This window comes from Aquarana catesbeiana, linkage group LG05 (genome assembly GCF_042186555.1).
Source record: "Aquarana catesbeiana isolate 2022-GZ linkage group LG05, ASM4218655v1, whole genome shotgun sequence".
Lineage (NCBI taxonomy): Eukaryota > Metazoa > Chordata > Amphibia > Anura > Ranidae > Aquarana > Aquarana catesbeiana.
The window spans coordinates 511,018,454-511,037,298 of NC_133328.1; the positions used below are offsets into that span (position 1 = coordinate 511,018,454).

Sequence of the window (18,845 nt, forward strand, 5' to 3'; positions counted from 1 at the left end):
GATGTGCTGCACAGGCCGGCCCTATATACCCCTCACTCGGTCGGCGTCTGACACCACCAACCGCGTGACAGGGCAACTGCGCATGTGCCGGGGAGGCCATCTGTTTGCCTACAGAGATCCCAGAGATCCGTGCGGCAGGAAAAGGCAGTCATGTGATGTGGCTGCATCAGGTGACACAGAAGGACCAATCCATTCCAAGGAAACAGATAGGACCTATTCTTCCATGTATAACGCAGCCAGGAATGCTGGAGTGGGCAGGGCGGAATCAGGGAGGATACCCTGAGGCCTAGGGCAAGCCACCCTATGCATAACATGGCCAGCCAAAGCGTGACCACGTCCGATTGGACAGGGGCCCTGGGCGTCCGTGTGGTCACACACACTACCTACCATCCATCGCAAAGAACAGTCCGGGCATCCCAAGAGGTCAAAGTGGCAAAAGAAGGAGAGAATACAATGAGATGAAAAGGGAATAAAGATGACATAGAGGGGCAGCCCAAAAGTAACCCAACCAAAGGGTGCCTGTCATCGACATGAGCCATGATACACGACACAAACATGACGCCGGATAGATAGACACTTGTAGCATTATCCCAAAATTGTAATTTAATGAACAATAGAAGCATAATGTTGCATGGCTTAAAACTCAAGACAGATATAAAAAAGAAAAATGAATGCAGCTCTGTAATCAAGATAACATTACATTAATTGTTTTAAATAAATAGTGTAAGTACCTGAATTTGACCTGGCATTAGCCTCTTGCAGTCTCTGCACAGCACAATATAAGTGTGAGAATAAGAAGCAGTACGAGGAGCACATCAGCTAACAAGAAGGATGCTGATAGGAAGATAAAACAGACTGAAAGAGAGATGAACTTATCACTGTACTGCTTCTTCTTTCACCATCCAATCATAGACTGGGTTGAATGATGCTGGTCATAAAACTGAGATCTAGTGCCAGAAAAAAGTACTGTGGGGAAATCTCTGCATTGAAGGTGAAAATTGTGTCAAAAGCTGGTTTTGTAGTTTTATCTTTCAATGGACTGTTCACTTTTATCTTATTATCTTTTAAGAGAATTCTGCTTTAAAGTGGTTATATATTTATTTTCCAGTGCTGGACTATGAGATTCACATTCATACAGGAGAGGTTTCTGATGCTGAAATAGACGCTAATGTTTACATGAACCTCTTTGGAACCAATGGAGACTCTGGCAAACGGAAGCTACATAAAAGCAAGTTTGAAAGTGCCAAATTTCAGAGAGGAAATGTAAGATATTTGACTCACGTTTTCAGGCTGATTTAAAGTGGGGCTTTGCTTTGTTTAGGACAAAGTAAGAAAAGGTTGGATCTTCTGTCAGGGGACATTTCTCCAATGAGGGCACAGTAGAAAACCTGACAAAAGGTCTAAACCTTCCCAATCTATCTAAAAAGAAAAAAAAAACTGCACATGAATGTCTTAAACCGGCCATAGACTGTTCAAATCTTGGGTGGTTCAGCAGGGACTGGCCGATATTTGAACATCTATGGGCAGGCTAAATGTACCCAAGTCAATCCATTGATCGACTTTGGAACAATCAGCCTGTTGGATTTTTAGGATATGATTATTGCTAGTGGCTATAGCTGCTAACAATACCCACTGTGTTCTCCCGGCAGGGGCGGCTCCCCACGCCCCTCCCCTTCCTTGGGAGAACACAATAACTCCACGGGAGGCATCCCCCCATCAACACAGTTAGGAAAGAAAATCATATCATCTATGGCCGGCTTTTGTTTCTTAAGAGACACATTGACAAGCATAAACATAATACATTGTTCATTACCAAAAAAAAACGAACATTAAATCAATAACATTAAGACAGGTTATTTACTTTGTTAAATCTTTCCATATATGTAGGCTGCCATTGCTCATTCTCATTCTTCTAATGCTAGTTGCCTGGCTGTCATGCTGACCCTCGGTCTTTAAGACTTTAAGTCAATGAGCAATATGTATATCAAGAAAATTAGGGCAAATTTCTAGTTTGATACTTGCTACAGGTCACTGACTCAAAGCCTTTAAAGCAGAAGGTCAGCATACATTTGCATTTATTTCTTAAAGTACACCTGTCACAAACGTGGGCAGCTAAAGCTGAGCATTTAACGAGGAATCACAAAAGCAGAGAATACCTTCAGTGAACTCCAAATGCAAAACAATAATATCTGGAGATAAATTTGCAGCTAAAGTTATATGCAAACCTTGATTTTTGTTGTAAGTTCACATTGGCCTAACCCTTTCTGCTTCCCCAGTCTCTCTATTGATTACCCTAATATAGAAAGTCTCTCTGACCAAAAGGGAGAAGAAAGGGGTGGGCTTTGGTCAATTAGTACCGGAGGCACATATAGAACCTTGGATAGGTATAGTTCTGCATCTACTGATCATTTTGGCATTTGGGTCTATCTTAACTACTTGACTACTAGCCTATAATACCATAGTTACATAGTAGGCGAGGTTGAAAAAAGACGCAAGTCCATCAAGTCCAACCTATGTGTGTAATTATGTGTCAGTATTACATTATATATCCCTGTATGTTGCGGTCATTCAGGTGCTTATCTAATAGTTTCTTGAAGCTATCGATGCTCCCCGCTAAGACCACCGCCTGTGGAAGGGAATTCCACATCCTTGCCGCTCTTACAGTAAAGAACCCTCTACGTAGTTTAAGGTTAAACCTCTTTTCTTCTAATTTTAATGAGTGGCCGCGAGTCTTGTTAAACTCTCTTCTGCGAAAAAGTTTTATTTCTAATGTAGGGTCACCAGTACGTTATTTGTATATCAAAATCATGTCCCCTCTCAAGCGTCTCTTCTCCAGAGAGAATAAGTTCAGTGCTCGCAACCTTTCCTCATAACTAAGATCCTCCAGACCCTTTATTAGCTTTGTTGCCCTTCTTTGTACTCGCTCCATTTCCAGTACATCCTTCCTGAGGACTGGTGCCCAGAACTGGACAGCATACTCCAGGTTCTGCTGGACCAGAGTCTTGTAGAGTGGGAGAATTATCGTTTTATCTCTGGAGTTGATCCCCTTTTTATTGCATGCCAATATTCTGTTTGCTTTGTTAGCAGCAGCTTGGCATTGCATGCCATTGCTGAGCCTATCATCTACTAGGACCCCCAGGTCCTTTTCCATCCTAGATTCCCCCAGAGGTTCTCCCCCCAGTGTATAGATTGCATTCATATTTTTGCCACCCAAATGCATTATTTTACATTTTTCTACATTGAACCTCATTTGCCATGTAGTTGCCCACCCCATTAATTTGTTCAGATCTTTTTGCAAGGTTTCCATATCCTGCGGAGAAGTTATTGCCCTGCTTAGCTTAGTATCGTCTGCAAATACAGAGATTGAACTGTTTATCCCATCCTCCAGGTCGTTTATGAACAAAATTAAATAGGATTGGTCCCAGCACAGAACCCTGGGGGACCCCACTACCCACCCCTGACCATTCCGAGTATTCCCCATTTATCACCACCCTCTGAACTCGCCCTTGTAGCCAGTTTTCAATCCATGTACTCACTCTATGGTCCATGCCAACGGACCCTATTTTGTACAGTAAACGTTTATGGGGAACTGTGTCAAATGCTTTTGCAAAATCCAGATACACCACGTCTACGGGCCTTCCTTTATCTAGATGGCAACTCACCTCCTCATAGAAGGTTAGTAGATTGGTTTGGCAAGAACGATTCTTCATGAATCCATGCTGATTACTGCTAATGATACCGTTCCTATTACTAAAATCTTGTATATAGTCCCTTATCATCCCTTCCAAGAGTTTACACTTCATTACCAGGCCATTTTTTTGTTATCACGCTGTGATAGTTTGACTAACAATTGAATAACAATCCCCCAACAACCCTTTTCTTGGAAAGTAGACATCCCAAGGTGATCTAATTTTTACCACAAATGTTTGGAAATGAAGGCCCATGCTGGTATTGGGACGGTTAAATCATGGAGCTTGGTGATGGTACAGTACACTTAATACAGTGCATCATTAATTGTTCAGGTCACAGGGAGAAAAAGTTAAAAGGGTTAATGTACAGGTCGCATACAGTAGGAGGATGGAGATGAGGGGGTTGATATGTAGTTGTGCAGGATAAGGGAGGCAAAGAAGTTAATATATGATCACTGTACAGACAAGATGGAGATGAGATATACAGGACAGGAGAGTAGTGAAAGCATTAAAAATTATCCCACACTCATATGAATACCTTGAAAATCTAATATCTCCTGCTGCTAATCCTCTACTAATAATCTAATGATTACTTCATTCATTCGTTCCTCCTTCCTTTCTTTCCTCCATCGACAAAGGGGAGGACTCTCCAATGTAAACATTAGTATATTGGTCATTACAGCTATCACAGGGTACAGAGCCGCTCAGATAGGCACGGGGTTATTTTCTTCCCTGCCATTTATAAATACCAGTTCACAAATAAATGTCCGCCATTTCAATGTTTATAAACATATGGCAGCAGTAAAGCAGTTATGCCGTGTACACATGACCGGATTTTTCGACAGCAAAGGTCCGACGAAACGAATCCGCCGGACACTTCGATCGTGTGGGCTTCATCGGACCTTTGCTGTCCAAAAATCAGATGGGCTTTAGAAATAGAACATGTTTCAAATCTTTCCGACAGACTCGAGTCCGGTCGAAAAATCAGTTCATCTGTGTGCTAGTCCGATGGACGAACAAAGACGCAAGGGCAGCTATTGGCTACTGGCTATGAACTTCCTTATTCTAGTCCGGTCATACGTCATCACGTTTGAATCAGTCGGACTTTGGTGTGATCGTGTGTAGGCAAGTCCATTGCGTCGGAACTCCGTTGAAAGTCCGTCAAAAAGTCCTTCGGAGTTCAGTCCGCCGAAAGTCCGCTCGTGTGTACACGGCATTAGGGTTAATTCTGCTTATACTTTTTTTTAATACTCAGTCTAAATTGGTAAGGTTTGGTTTTTATAGGTTTACCAAAATGTTTTACAAAAAAAGGTCACTGCCCCCACCTATAACTGGTCTTCACAGCAAGGGGCACTGGAAGGGCAAACACATGTAAAATAAAACCAAAGAATTTCCAAGCTCAACTTACCAACCAGCCTGCGACCAACCGAATGAACCTGCCTAACAGTATGCGTTAAAAACAGGGGTTTAGTTGCACGCATTTGCAAATACATGCATAAGCTGCAGGCCACAGCAAGGCACCCTGTATCCTGCAGACCCTAACTCTAACTTTGAAGAGTCTCCACAGTGGGAGCACATGTATTCTAATGGATAGATGAAGGGCAGATGACTGGAGGGAGCCCAACCCTCCTTAAAGGTGCAGGAGCACACTGAACACCCAGCACATTGCGCAATGGCAGCAAAGGCGTCAGTGCGTTGCCTAAACCAATATGTCAACAATACAAAAAAAAGGTCACTGCCCCCACCTATAACTGGTCTTCACAGCAAGGAGCACTGGAAGGGCTTTATTTTGGTTTTCATAAAGCTGGGAAGGGTTAGAGACAATTTCAGGTTTCCACTGATGTTTGTGGCCCTGCTGGGGATATTTCCCTCAATTCTGTTCAGGACAAGAAATGGTGGGGAATTATAGAGAAAGACAAAAAAATGTTTTTTAAGTACAGTGGGGGGGAATATGTTTCTATTTCTGGCTGTGCCTTCATGTCTCAATGATGTCTGTACCTCTCATTTCTTGTATGTAAAGCCGCAGGCAGAAATATAACTCAATAGATATTTTTACTCTTCTCTACTCTACTCAAGACTAAAAAATACATTTTGACTGAAGCTGGACTTTAAAAATGCTCTGAAACAGTCTGCTACATTCCTGCACACTGTGCGTAGTTACTCAAAATGGCCACCCTTAAGTTGGTACTTCAATTGTGGTATTAATTCAGATACTGAGGATGAATTTATTTTAGCTCAGTTCAATCAAAGTTAAATGAAGCAATAGGCAGAATTGAGTAGAACAAATCTGCATTAGATCTGCAGGGGACTACACCTATGGCTCCACAATACATTACAGCACTTTCTAGTTAAGATAACAATTACTGCATTTTATATAACCACAAATTTAAGTGCAAACTCTTCAACAGCCAAGGGCTGCATTTATTAGGAATTCTTAAAGCAGTCATAAAAAAGGTGAGATGGTCACACTTAGCCCACATAACTCTACTCTGTGTGGTGATTTAGTAAAGGAGTAAAGCATGATCACTTTGCAAGAGAATTTTCACTTAGCTTATGAATAAGGGCATACTGTTTAAAGTAAAAAGCCTACTTTTTAAAAATTTCCCCACACTCAACAAGGCAAAAATAAAATAACTTTACAAAGTGAAAATACACATTGCAAAGTGAACATGCTCGATTAGTAAATAGTAAATTAGTAAATCGGCCACTGTTTAAATAGCTGCTTTAGCTAATCAGTCAACTGCGGTATGTTAAAGAACTCTTTCCTAAGGCCAGGTTGTCTTGAGGCTAAATGGTTGTATGAAATGAACATGTTTGCTGAGCCTGTGTAAAAAGAACATTTCTTTAGCACGCGTGTAATACTTCTAGATGACTATTTTTCAAAGCCTTTAATTGCTTTTATGGTTACTTATCTTTATGAATTTTGTTGTAGGTTGATGTGTTTTGCATCCAAGCAGTATCATTGGGAGAACTCCAGAAAATCCAAATTACCCAGGATGGAATTAAAGAGGGTATTGTATGAGCTAAAAAAACAAACTATGATTTGCCAGGCTTTACTGAAGAGCGAGTACTAATGATGCTGAACACTGTTAGTTCACTAATGTTAGAAAGGTGTTTGTTATCAGAATCCTCTGTTTTCTGTTTTAGGATTATTCTACTGGGCTCAGTAATGCCTGGTACACGCAATGAGATTTTCTTTCATTTGATCAAAGTTACGAAAATTTTCGTACGACAGGAAAAAAAATTGGAAGTGATGTAATGTGTTGTAGTGTATTTGTTTTGTATTTTCGAATGACAACTGTATTGATTAGATAAAAATCGCACCATCTGGTATCGTATGAGAAAAATTTTCACGCTTGTCCCATCGGATAGGTTTGCATGAAATGTTGTGATCGGGTCTCGAAAGCTGTGTACTAACCATCAAATTATCGTACTATTGCTTAAAAAGCAGTATTGTTCGTATCATTTTCTGATGGTGTGTACGAGCCATTAGGGTAAAGGAGTATATTTAGCATTTTAAGCACTAATTATATTTAAAATAATGGAAGGAAACACATTTTAACATCAACAAATACAAAAATAATGTTAACAAAAGTACCACTGCCCCTTTTTAATACAGTGGCAAGTTATTATTGTACAACTCTAAATTTTGTCTAAATTATGAAAAGTTCTCAACACAGCTTTTAACACATATTACTTTTCAATCTAGGCAAAGGCTGGTTCTTGGATAAAGTATTTGTGCGATATACTGTAGATGGAGATGATCATCAGGTTTTGTTTCCATGCAGTAGGTAGGTACTGTATGCCAATGTTTTCTAAAGCATGTAGGACTTGTACTACCGGTGGAATGTGACCTGGGATGTTTCACTTTCTGATTTGGGCGGTTTTAGGTAATATTAGTTCAATTTAATTAAAGGAGAAATAGATTCAAAGCGCTTTTGAGCCATATTTTATAAAAATAACATTTTTAATTTTAGAGAATACGTAAGAAGTCCAAAAAACTTTTCCAACTTTAGCAAGCTGTGGTTTAACAGCTTACTATCAGGATGAGGCAAAGGGGACCTTGTTCTTAAACAGTATTTTATAAAGAAAGAATACAAACATTTTCAATGTGATATGGTGGATATCCACATTGGCTGGAGTGTAAATGACTGTTTCATAGTTTGTACGTGTTTCCTGGAAAAATCCAGCTCTTCAAGATAAACCATCACCATTTTATTTCATAGAGAAATGCTACATAATAGACATTAATATGTATAATCTCCTCACTTCTTGGCACCCAACAAGCTCACTGATCCCAACACAGTGGAGCCTTATGTATATCTACCATATCACATTAAAAAAGCATGTATTCTTCATACAAATATGTACCTTGTATACATAGTGATGTAGTAAGGACCCATTCAGACCTTGGTGTCCTGGTGTGTTGTGTTATTGCATGTACATTAACATGCATTTTTTTCACATGTGCGTTCAGTGGCGATAGGTGTTTTTTTTTATTGGGGGGGTCAAACAACCACCTCTCCGGTTGGTCGGCTGCACCACTCCCCTACCCCAGCACTTACCCCATCGGTTGCAGGCGGGCGGGCTCCTATGGGCTTTGGGCAGCGGCCAGGTTACAGGCTCCTATGTGCGGGTTGCAGGCTCCTACAGGCGGCGGGTTGTGGGCTTCTATGGGCAGCGTGCAGCAGCTCCTGTGTCCTCTCTGCATAATGGTGGCTCCTCCCTCCTCCTCCTAGGCGTCCAATAGGATTCCTGTCCTTTCAGCCAATCGGGTGACTGGTGTCAAAACCAGCTTCCTGATTGGCCGGGGGGAGTGTTACAACAGCGGAAATTGATTCGCTGTTGTAACACACCTGGGTGGGCTCGGAGCGCACTCTCTGCGACCCAAGCCCCCCCTATATTTAGCCTCTGGCTCTAACTGGTGCTTCAAAAAAACAGCCCCTCCACATTGGAATCCATGCGCCGATGTCCTGAAAGGGGCCGGATGCATGGATAGTGGAGGCAGCGATGGACAGGGGGGCAGCGCCTGTGAGCCTTTAATGGACGGGCCGCCCCTGTGTGCGTTGTGTTGGACCACACTATTTAATTAAATGAGCTGGCAATGCAGCAAAATGTCCACAAAACAGACTTGCATTAATTTTAGCAATGTAGCGTACTAAAACAGGACAACAACCCAACATGAATAGGTTACTGCAGCGTACTGCATTTGAAATGTGTGTTTCAGTCATAAGCAAATTCCAATATAGTAGCTGCAACAATATGGAAAACTTGAATTACATGACAGACTGCCAATCAACTGCTAACTTCAGCTTAATCAAATAAGCTTTGACAAAGAAAAACCTGGAAGCTGATTGATTTATATGCAGAGCTGCACCGGATTTTGCACTCTTCAGTTTTAGTAAACCAACCCATATGTATTATGATTTTTTTTTAATGCAACCAGTGTCAGTACCTGAATTTGACTTTATGTCAGCCTCTTACAATCTCTTATACAGCAGCACTCAGACTGAGAGAGGGAAGGACAGGATTGGGAGCCAATCAGGGATTGGAAACATTTGACAAGAAACTGGTAGAAAAAAGAGTTTTTTTTTTTTTTTTTTTTAATAAAGGAATTGTCCAAAACTGTCTCCTGTCTTTTTTACTTTTTTGACACTTTTTTTGATGAATGAGTAGGGGTACAATGTACCCCATACCCATTCACATAGAGGGGGGTGGGATTCGGGGGCCCCCTTGTTAATGGGGGCTTCCAGATTCCGATAAGCCCCCCGCCCACAAACCCCCACAACCACCGGGCAAGGGTTGTGGGGATGAGGCCCTTGTGCCCATCAACATGGCAACAAGGTGTTTTGCGGAGGGACCCCAAAGCACCATCCCCATGTTGAGGGCATGTGGCCTGGTATAGTTCAGGAGGGAGGGGGCGTGCTCTCGTCCCCCCCTTTTCCTGAGGCCTGCCAGGTTGCGTGCTCTGATAAGGGTCTGGTATGGATTTTGAGGGGACCCCCACGCAATTTTTTAAATTTCATTTGTTACACTATGTACAGCCGCTATTTAAGCAGCCTTACATAGTGTGGGGCGTGGACTTAGCCCCCTGAGCCACCCTGTCTTTGGACAATCATGGCTCTCACAGCAGAGCGTGCTGTGATTGGTCAAAGCATGCAGGTCAGGTGCATGCTTTAGCCAATGAGCAGCCGTCAATGCACTGCGAACGCCCCATAATGTTCGGAATTCGGCGAACGGGCGAACACCCGATGTTCGAGTCGAACGTACGTTCGACTCGAACCGTGGGCTCATCCATATTAGGCAGCACTTCTACTGGTAGCACCAAGATTGTCAGTTTAATTCCCAACCACGGCACTACCTGCCTGGAGTTTCAATGTTCTCCTTATGCTTCTGTGGGTTTCCTCCGTGTACTCCGATTTCCTCCCACCCTCCAAAGACATGGCATGCTGGGTAGACATGTGCATGATGAAAAAATGTGTTTAGTTTCATTAATCTAGTTATTTTGTTTAGCTCAATTCGGTTGATTTGTTCAATTTGTATTCTGAATTCCTATTCGGAATTTTCAAATTTTCTTCGAATTTACAGATTTTTTTCGATTTGAAAATTTTGAATAGATGTTCGAATCGGTCAAAACAAAAATGTTATATTGTTTTCAATTTGAATGCAGCAAAGTGAACAAACAAAAGAAAAATCATCATCAAATGATTACAATGACTCTTTAACCTGTTGCCACCAGTCCACCTTCATATGACGGAGGGGTGGTGCAGCTCTCGTTCTGGGCCGACGTCATATGATGGCGGCCCATTCAAACAGGTCATGCGTGCGATCGCGGGGGCGCAGCTCTGTACTGTCGGTGGCGGCATGTCCCTGAGACACAGCGTGTCACCGACAGGCATGCGCGCGATCAGGAGCGCGCAGCACTGTAATGCCGGTGGCGGCATATTCCCAGGAACACTGCTTGTCATTAACAATGGTAAACAGCCAATTGCTGGCGGCTGTTTACCATGTGATCGGCTGTGATCTATTCACAGCCGATCACTAAATGTAAACACAGAGCGATTACTACCTGTTACTGACTCTTTTCTCCTCACACACCGTTTTCAGTGTGAGGAGAGAAGAGCCAGGTGCAGCAAGTTACCGATCTGTGTAGTGTCATTGTCTGCACCAACACCACACAGTAAAGAGAACCTGTCACATCGCCCTCCCCTCCATTGCAGCTGTCACCCAACAGTCACCACATAAGTGCCCATCAGTGCTTATAAAAGTGCACTGTCACCCATCAGTGCCCATAAAGTGCACCTGTCACCCATCAGTGCCCATAAAGTGCACCTGTCATCATCAGAGACTGCCATCAGCGGTGCACCTGTCACCCATCAGTGACCATAGCTAGTGACCGTCATCAGTGACCGTCAACAGTGACCCATCCGTGACCCTCATTTGTCACCTATCAGTCCCATAAAGTGCACGGTCACCATCAGAGACTGCCATCAGTGACCGTCACCCGTCACCTGTCACCCATCAGTGACGTCACCCCTCACCTGTCATCCATCAGTGACCGTCACCCATCACCTGTTGCCCATCAGTGACCGTCACCTGTCACCCATCACCTGTCACCTGTCAACTATCAGTGAACGTCACCTGCCTCCCATCTGTCACCCATCACACAGCCCATCAGTGACCGTTACCTGCCACCCGTCGCACAGCCCATCAGATAAATGTCCAAAAGAGTATATATAAGTGAGGAGGCGTTCCAGATCCTCTCCATGACTGATGAGAGCAGCGGGGAGTTCTCATCAGATTCAAATGCTAATTCCGATCTGAATCAAACTCAACATTTGACCCAATCGATAGTAGTGAATCGGCAAATGAATCAGAGGAAGAATGGATCCCTCCTAGCAGCCGCCAGCAATATACCCCAAGATCAAATTCCCAGGCCCAGTACCAGCACTGCCAAATTTTACAGAAATCGATTGTTTTTATTTCTTTTTGCCTGACACTTTGCTGCAATTTATCGTGGACCAGACCAATTTATATGCCCAGCAGCATATTGCCAACAACCCCCAATCATCATATGCCCATCCATTTGAGTGGAAGGATTTGACCCTGGAGGAGATCAAAGTGTGTATTGGCCTCACCATAAACATGGGGCTTACAAAAAAAAATGAAGGACATGTCTATTGGTCCACCAACCCCATCCACCACATGCCTATTTATTCTGTCATAATGTTCAGGTCCCGATATGAGATGATTATGCGCTTCCTTCATTTCAGCGACAACACCCAATGCCCTCCCAGCAATCATCCGAATTACAATAAGTTATATAAAATTCGCCCACTCATAAATTTCTTTTCCCAACGATTTGCAAAACTCTATGTCCCCAACCAGCATATATGTGTAGATGAGTCCCTGGTACCCTTTTCAGGCCGGCTAGGAATAAAGCAATACATTCCTAGCAAAAGGGCCAAATACGGAGTGAAATTTTATAAGCTTTGCAAGAGAGTCACAGGATATCTGTATGCATTCCGCATATATGAAGGAAGATATTTCCAGCTCCAGCCCCCTGATTGCCTGGACTACATGGGCACAACTGGTAAAATTGTATGGGACCTGGCACCCACTGCTGAAGAAAGGTTACGACATATATCTGGATAACTTCTACACTAGCCTGCCCGTTTTCAAACACCTATACTTTGCAGAAACCCTGGCCTGTGGAACCTCCAGAAAGAATAGGAAGGGCTTCCCACAAGCCATAGTGAATAAAAAACTGTGAAGGGGAGAAAGAGAAACTGTGAGATACAACGAAGTGCTGGCCTTGAGGTGGAAAGATACCATGATGACACTACAATTGAAGTTCAGAAAAGACGAGGTCCCATTGAAAAGCCAACATGTGTAAAGATTACAATCTCTACATGGGGGGGTGGATTTCAATGACCAAATGCTTCAGCCATAAGGAGGTCCCGTTTCTGGTACAAGAAAGTAGCAATCTATTTAATTCATTTGGCCATTTAGAATACCTATATAATTCACACCAAATCCACGGAAAGCCCTGCCCACTTCCTAAAATTCATCGAACCTTCGCTCTGATGCTGGCCGAAGATGCCAAAAAAGATGTTGAATATGCAGCAAAAGAGGATTTCGAAGAGATACCAGCTACCATTGTCCCCAGTGTCCCTCTGAACCCGGCCTTTGCATTGGTGAATGCTTCCGACTGTATCACACATCCCTAAAATTTTAGCCCATATTCTTAATCACTTCCCCATTTTCATCATCTGTGCTGACCATTTCCCATGCTTCCTCAAATAACTATGCCACTGCCTTCCATGTGAACTGACCCTGGCCTGTTTTTTGACCATGCCTCTGCCTACCGTTTGGACTGCTTCCACGTGAACTGACCCTGGCCTGTTTTATCAACTACGCTTCTGCCTACTGCTTGGACTGCTTGCATGTGAACTGACCGTGGCCTGCTTTATCAACTACGCTTCTGCCTACCGCTTGGACTGCTTGCACGTGAACTCACCCTGCCCTGTTTTATGGACTATGCTTTTGCCTACCACTTGGACTGATCTGTTGCCCTGCTACTGTAGTACACAGGGGTCTCACATGTGAGGGGCTCCAGAAATGTTTTTCTGGATGTTGTTGTCTCCAGGTTTCGTAATTTCTGGATTAGGATCTGGAGGCTTCATAGAGATTTGGGTGGGTGAAGCCTCTACCCCTGTGCCCCTGTGCACAGGTCTTACCTGATTGCGGCCCTCAGCCTGCTGCTGACTTACTGCCATCATGCCTCTGGACTATGGAAATAATTAGCTGTAGCAAGAGGCAGTATGTTTATGATGGGCTGGAGAGCAGTACAATAATGAGTGCAGGCAGGTAACGGTGTACCAGGACCAATATTATGGCTGTGCTGGCTGTCTCTGCCTGGACAATTTTTATGGACAAATGCTTTGGCTGTGCTGACGATATCCTTGTGCTGACTATAGACAATATTCCTGACAAAATTCCTTCCTTACTATTGTTGTCGCTAAGCACATCCTTGCCTGCTGCCTGGAACAATTCTTTCCTCTATGGACACTACTAAAACCACAGGTAATACTTTTTTTTTACCCTTTCCTCAATAGAATTTATTTTGGAGTGTAATTTTTGGTATGTAATGCTATGTGTTAGAAATATGAAGGGCCTTCAAAAATGATAGGTTGTCAGGAAATTAGATGAATTCATTAATTTATGCTTGTAGAACGCCTGAAGGTGCTACTTCAATGGTGGGCCTCTGTATGTGGCCAGGTTGTGTAAAAGTCTCACACATGTGGTATCGCCATACTCAGGAGGAGTAGCAGAATATATTTTTGCTATATACATGCTATGTGTTGAAATATCTTAAAAATTGACAACTTTATGCAAAAAAAATGCGTTTTAATTTTTTTTCCACATTTTCCAAAAACTTCTGGAAAAAAATGAACCGTTCAAAAGACTCATTATGCCTCATAGATTATAGCTTGGGGTGTTTGCTTTCCAAAATGGGGTAATTTTGTGGGTGTTTCCATTGTCCTGGTGCTCCAGGGCCTTCAAAAGTGTAATAGGTGGTTGAGAAATGGGATGTGTAATTTATGCTTGTAGAACGCCTGAAGGTGCTACTTCAATTGTGGGGCTCTGTATGTGGCCAGGCTGTGTAAAAGTTTCACACATGTGGTATCGCCATACTCAGGAGGAGTAGCAGAATGTGTTTTGGTGTGTAGTTGCAAGCATGCATATGCCGTGTGAGAGAAATAACCTGTTAATATGACAATTTTGTAAAAGAAAAAAAAAAAAAAAACACAAATCTTCTGTTTACAAAGAATTGTAAGAAAAAAATCACAACTTCAAAAAACTCATCATGAGACTTACTAAATACCTTGGGATGTCTACTTTCCAAAAAGGGGTCATTTGGGGGGTATTTGTATTTTCCTGGCTTGTTAGTGTCTCAAGAAATAAGATAGGCCTTCAGTAGATCAGGTGTGATCAATTTTCAATGATTGGCACCATAGCTTGTAGACTCTATAACTTTCATAAAGACCTGTAGCCGTATAAATTTTGGCCAAAATTTATGAAGAAAAATTACTAATTTGCAAAATTGTATGACAGAAACCAAGAACAGGGCATTTTTTCACCAAATTTTCAGTCCTTTTTTATTTATAGCACAAAAAATAAAAACCCACTAGTGATTAATTACCACCAAAAGAAAACTCTATTTGTGTGAAAAAAAGGACGCAAATTTCATTTGGGTACAGTGTTGCATGACTAAGTAATTGTCATTCAAAGTGTGAGAGTGCTGAAAGCTGAAAATTGGTCTGGGTAGGAAGGGGGTGAAAGTGCCCTGTAGGCAAGTGGTTAAATCACCTTGGGCTTAACAAAAACAGCATTATTTCAAAATGGTACTCTAAAAACACACACAGTTTTTGATATTAGCATTATGTGTAGTTAGAATTTGACTGGAGTTCAATGTAAAATTCGATACGAATTTCAGTCCAAATTTCCGAAATTCGGACGAATTTCGTTACATTATTCAGAGCATTCTGTAAAATTTGTTTATATTGTAATTCGGGTATTCGGAGATATTCATATCTCTGAATAAAGAAAAATTAGTCCGAATATTAATTTGGGACGAAACTAACCGCACATGTCTAATGTTGGTAAGTTAGCCTCCCTGGCGGTTTTCCCGAGTGTGGCTCGGGGTTACATTTCAGCACCATTAGCGGTAACCCCCGAGCCACACTCGGGATTGCATTGCAGGATCCTGGTGCGGTATACTTACCTTGTCCCCAGGATCCTGCGATCTCCCCCCGCTGTGTCCGAGGGCTCCTCTGTCCTCCGCCCAAAGCTTCTGTGTGCCGGGCTTCGTTCCCTGCGAGCATCGCAACACACGGGGGTGGAGCTCGGCGGCAAATTCAAAAATGTAAAAATCATAACACATACAGTACACTGTAATCTTACAGATTACATTACTATATGAAATTATTTCACATCCCTTTTGTCCCTAGTGGTTTGTCCAGTGTCCTGCATGCAGTTTTATATTATATATACTGTTCTTTCTGCCTGGAAACTGGAGAATGTCCATAGCAACCAAAAAGTGTCCCTTTACGCCAAAAGTGGTTTTAGACCAGCTAGAAAGCAGCGATAGTAAATAAGAACACTTGCAGAATTGAGCGATAGTGAATCGCGGGGAAATTAATTTTATTATTATTATATTATTATTTTTTATAATTATTTATATTTATTTATTATATTATAATTTATAATTTTGTGTTTCAAACTTTATCCTACCCGGGATATCTACTAGACTCTTGTTTGGACAGATTTAAGTGCCTTATTGCTAAGAATTACAGGCATACAATATAAAACGCCAAATTTCTATGCAAAATAATTGTACCGCTTTGAGACACAAAAAATCTGACATAATCATAGCGCCAGGGAGGCTACCTGGCTGCTGTCTAAATTGTCACTGGTATGTGTATGTATTAATGTGAGTTAAGGACATTAGATTGTAGGTTCTTTGGGGACAGAGATGTGAATGTACAATATATATGTAAAGAGCAACATAAATTATCGGCACTATATAGATTAAATACCTGTAGTAAATAAAAATAGTTATTTTTCTTTCTCTGTCTTGCTATTAAAATAATAATTTACGTATTTTTTTCAGTACGTAAAGTTGCCCAAGTTTACAGTGTGCCTGATAGCACCAGGTTAACATAGCTGCTTGGGGAAATGATCCAAATATTTAGTGTCAGTTTGAGGAGATATGTGACTTGGCTTGTCAGTTTAGTATCAGCGTTGTTTTACTGCGTGGGGCAGAGAAATAACACAGCAAATCTAATTATACTGACATTTGTACAATTTTTCTACAAGATTGTCATATGACAAAATGAATTTTAATTTTACTGTTATGGCTGCAGTGTAGTGAACTACTGCATGTCTTGTTGTTTTAGATTAATACTTTCATTACTGTATGCAAAAAATCATAATAATAATTGATAGCACCAGCTACACATTCGCCTTGCTGAGTCCCCTGCATGTGAAAAAGGACTTGAAGTCAGTGGGTTATATTTAGATGTTAAATGGTCAATTGAAGGCGTTTCTTATCTGCTGTCAGGGTTTGTGAGACGCATCACGAGAGATGTAAACCTAATGAAGTCAATGTAAAACTTCTTGTCAGAAGGAATTTATTCAGCACTAAGCTGATGACTTTAATTCCAGGACAGAAAAATTGCATCATATTTTCTTGCCCACGGCAACTGAGGGACAGTGATTGATAGTAGAGGAAAACACAAAATTACATTGCAGAACATGCAGATTTGCACTTCTAGGAAAGGGGAACTGATCAACTGTCACTATTTCAAATCACTTTTGCCCAGAGTACAGGGAATACAATGAGAGGAAGTAACTTGATTATGGTAATGTAGACTTCAAAAGATTCTTTACATTATAAACACAATGTTGATCATTTATAAACTAGAAATATGGATCGGCAGGTCTCCTAGTGCTGTGCCTCCATATTTGGAGTGGTTATATCATGGTGGCCGTATAAACACAGATTTTTTAATGTGATCAGTAATTGCATATTGAAGATTGTTTTTCGAAACAACACTAGTGCTAAATTTGTCTGTATCATTCTGGTTGCTTTTAATAACTGAAAGTGATCACAAACTGTTGACTCTCTTTAAAAATAACATTTTGTACTTTGACGAAAACTAACAGATATCTACAAATTTGTGTTAAAGCTAATGGCATTGATGCTGGAACAAATAATCCCCTAAATGATTGATGAAACAAATTTAATTTTTTACCCCCTCCATTCATATTCATCTTTAACTTTTTTTAACATATAAAGCACTATCCGCTTTCCTTCCACAAGCATTGTTTCCATTTTGCATTTATTTCAAATGCAGGAGCAAAATATAAGCTTCAAAACTTAGCGGTCTTTAACCACTTGCTTACAGGGCACTTAAACCCCCCTCCTATCCAGACCAATTTTCAGCTTTCAGCGCTGACGCACTTTGAATGACAATTACTCAGTCATGCAACGCTGTACTCAAATGATTTTTTTGTCCTTTTTTTCATACAAATAGAGCTTTATTTTGGTGGTATTTGATCACCTCTGGGTTTTTTATTTTTTGCGCTATAAATGAAAAAAGACCGAAAATTTTGAAAAAAAAATAATTTTTCTTAATTTCTGTGATAAAATTTTGCAAATTAGTAATTTTTCTTCATAAATTTTGGCCACAATTTATACTGCTACATATCTTTGGTAAATATAACCACAAATTAGTGGAAATTATTTGGTCTGTGTGAAAGTTTTAGAGTCTAAAAGCTGTGGTGGAAATCATAAAAAAATGATCACATCTGATGTACTGGTGGCCTATCTCATTTCTTGAGACCCTAACAAGCCAGGAAAGTACAAATGCCCCCCAAATAACCCCTTTTTGGAAAGTAGACATTTCAATATATTTAGTTAGAGGTGAGTTATTTGAAGTTGTATTTTTTTCTCACAATTCTTTGCAAAATTGAGATTTTTTTTCTCCCCACAAAATTGTCATTGTAATAGCTTATTTCTCTCACATGGCATGTGTATACCATAAATGACACCCCAAAATACATTCTGCTACTCCTCCTGAGTATTACGATACCACATGTGTGTGACTTTTTCACTGCCTGGCCACATACAGAGGCCCAACATGCATGGAGCACCATCGGGTGTTCTAGGAGCATAAATTACACATCACATTTCTCAACCACCTATTGCACTTTTGAAGGCCCTGGAGCACCGGAACAATGGAAACACCCACAAAATGACCCCATTTTGGAAAGCTTACACCCCAACGTATAATCTATGAGGCATAATTAGTCTTTTGAATGTTTTTTTTTTTCCAGAAGTTTTTGGAAAATGTGGAAAAAAATGAAAACGCATTTTTTTTTTACACAAAGTTGTCCGTTTATAAGATATTTCCAACACATAGCATTTAGATAGCAAAAATGACACCCCAAAATACATTCTGCTACTCCTCCTGAGTATTACGATACCACATGTGTGGGACTTTTTCACTGCCTGGCCACATACAGAGGCCCAACATGCATGGAGCACCATCAGGTGTTCTAGGAGCATAAATTACACATCACATTTCT

The 18,845-nt window shown here is 41.2% G+C and overlaps 1 protein-coding gene across 4 annotated transcripts in view; it reads left to right on the forward strand.

Annotated features, from left to right (window-relative positions):
- The window catches only part of RP1 (RP1 axonemal microtubule associated), a 580,110-nt gene that overhangs the window by 324,433 nt on the left and 236,832 nt on the right, over positions 1 to 18,845 (forward strand). For all 4 annotated transcript variants that reach the window (XM_073631609.1, XM_073631611.1, XM_073631610.1 and 1 more), the window contains exons 27-29: positions 1,109 to 1,263; positions 6,622 to 6,700; positions 7,399 to 7,480. In XM_073631609.1, the coding sequence (XP_073487710.1) occupies positions 1,109 to 1,263; positions 6,622 to 6,700; positions 7,399 to 7,480 (316 nt within the window). The remainder of the gene's footprint in view (positions 1 to 1,108; positions 1,264 to 6,621; positions 6,701 to 7,398; positions 7,481 to 18,845) is intronic.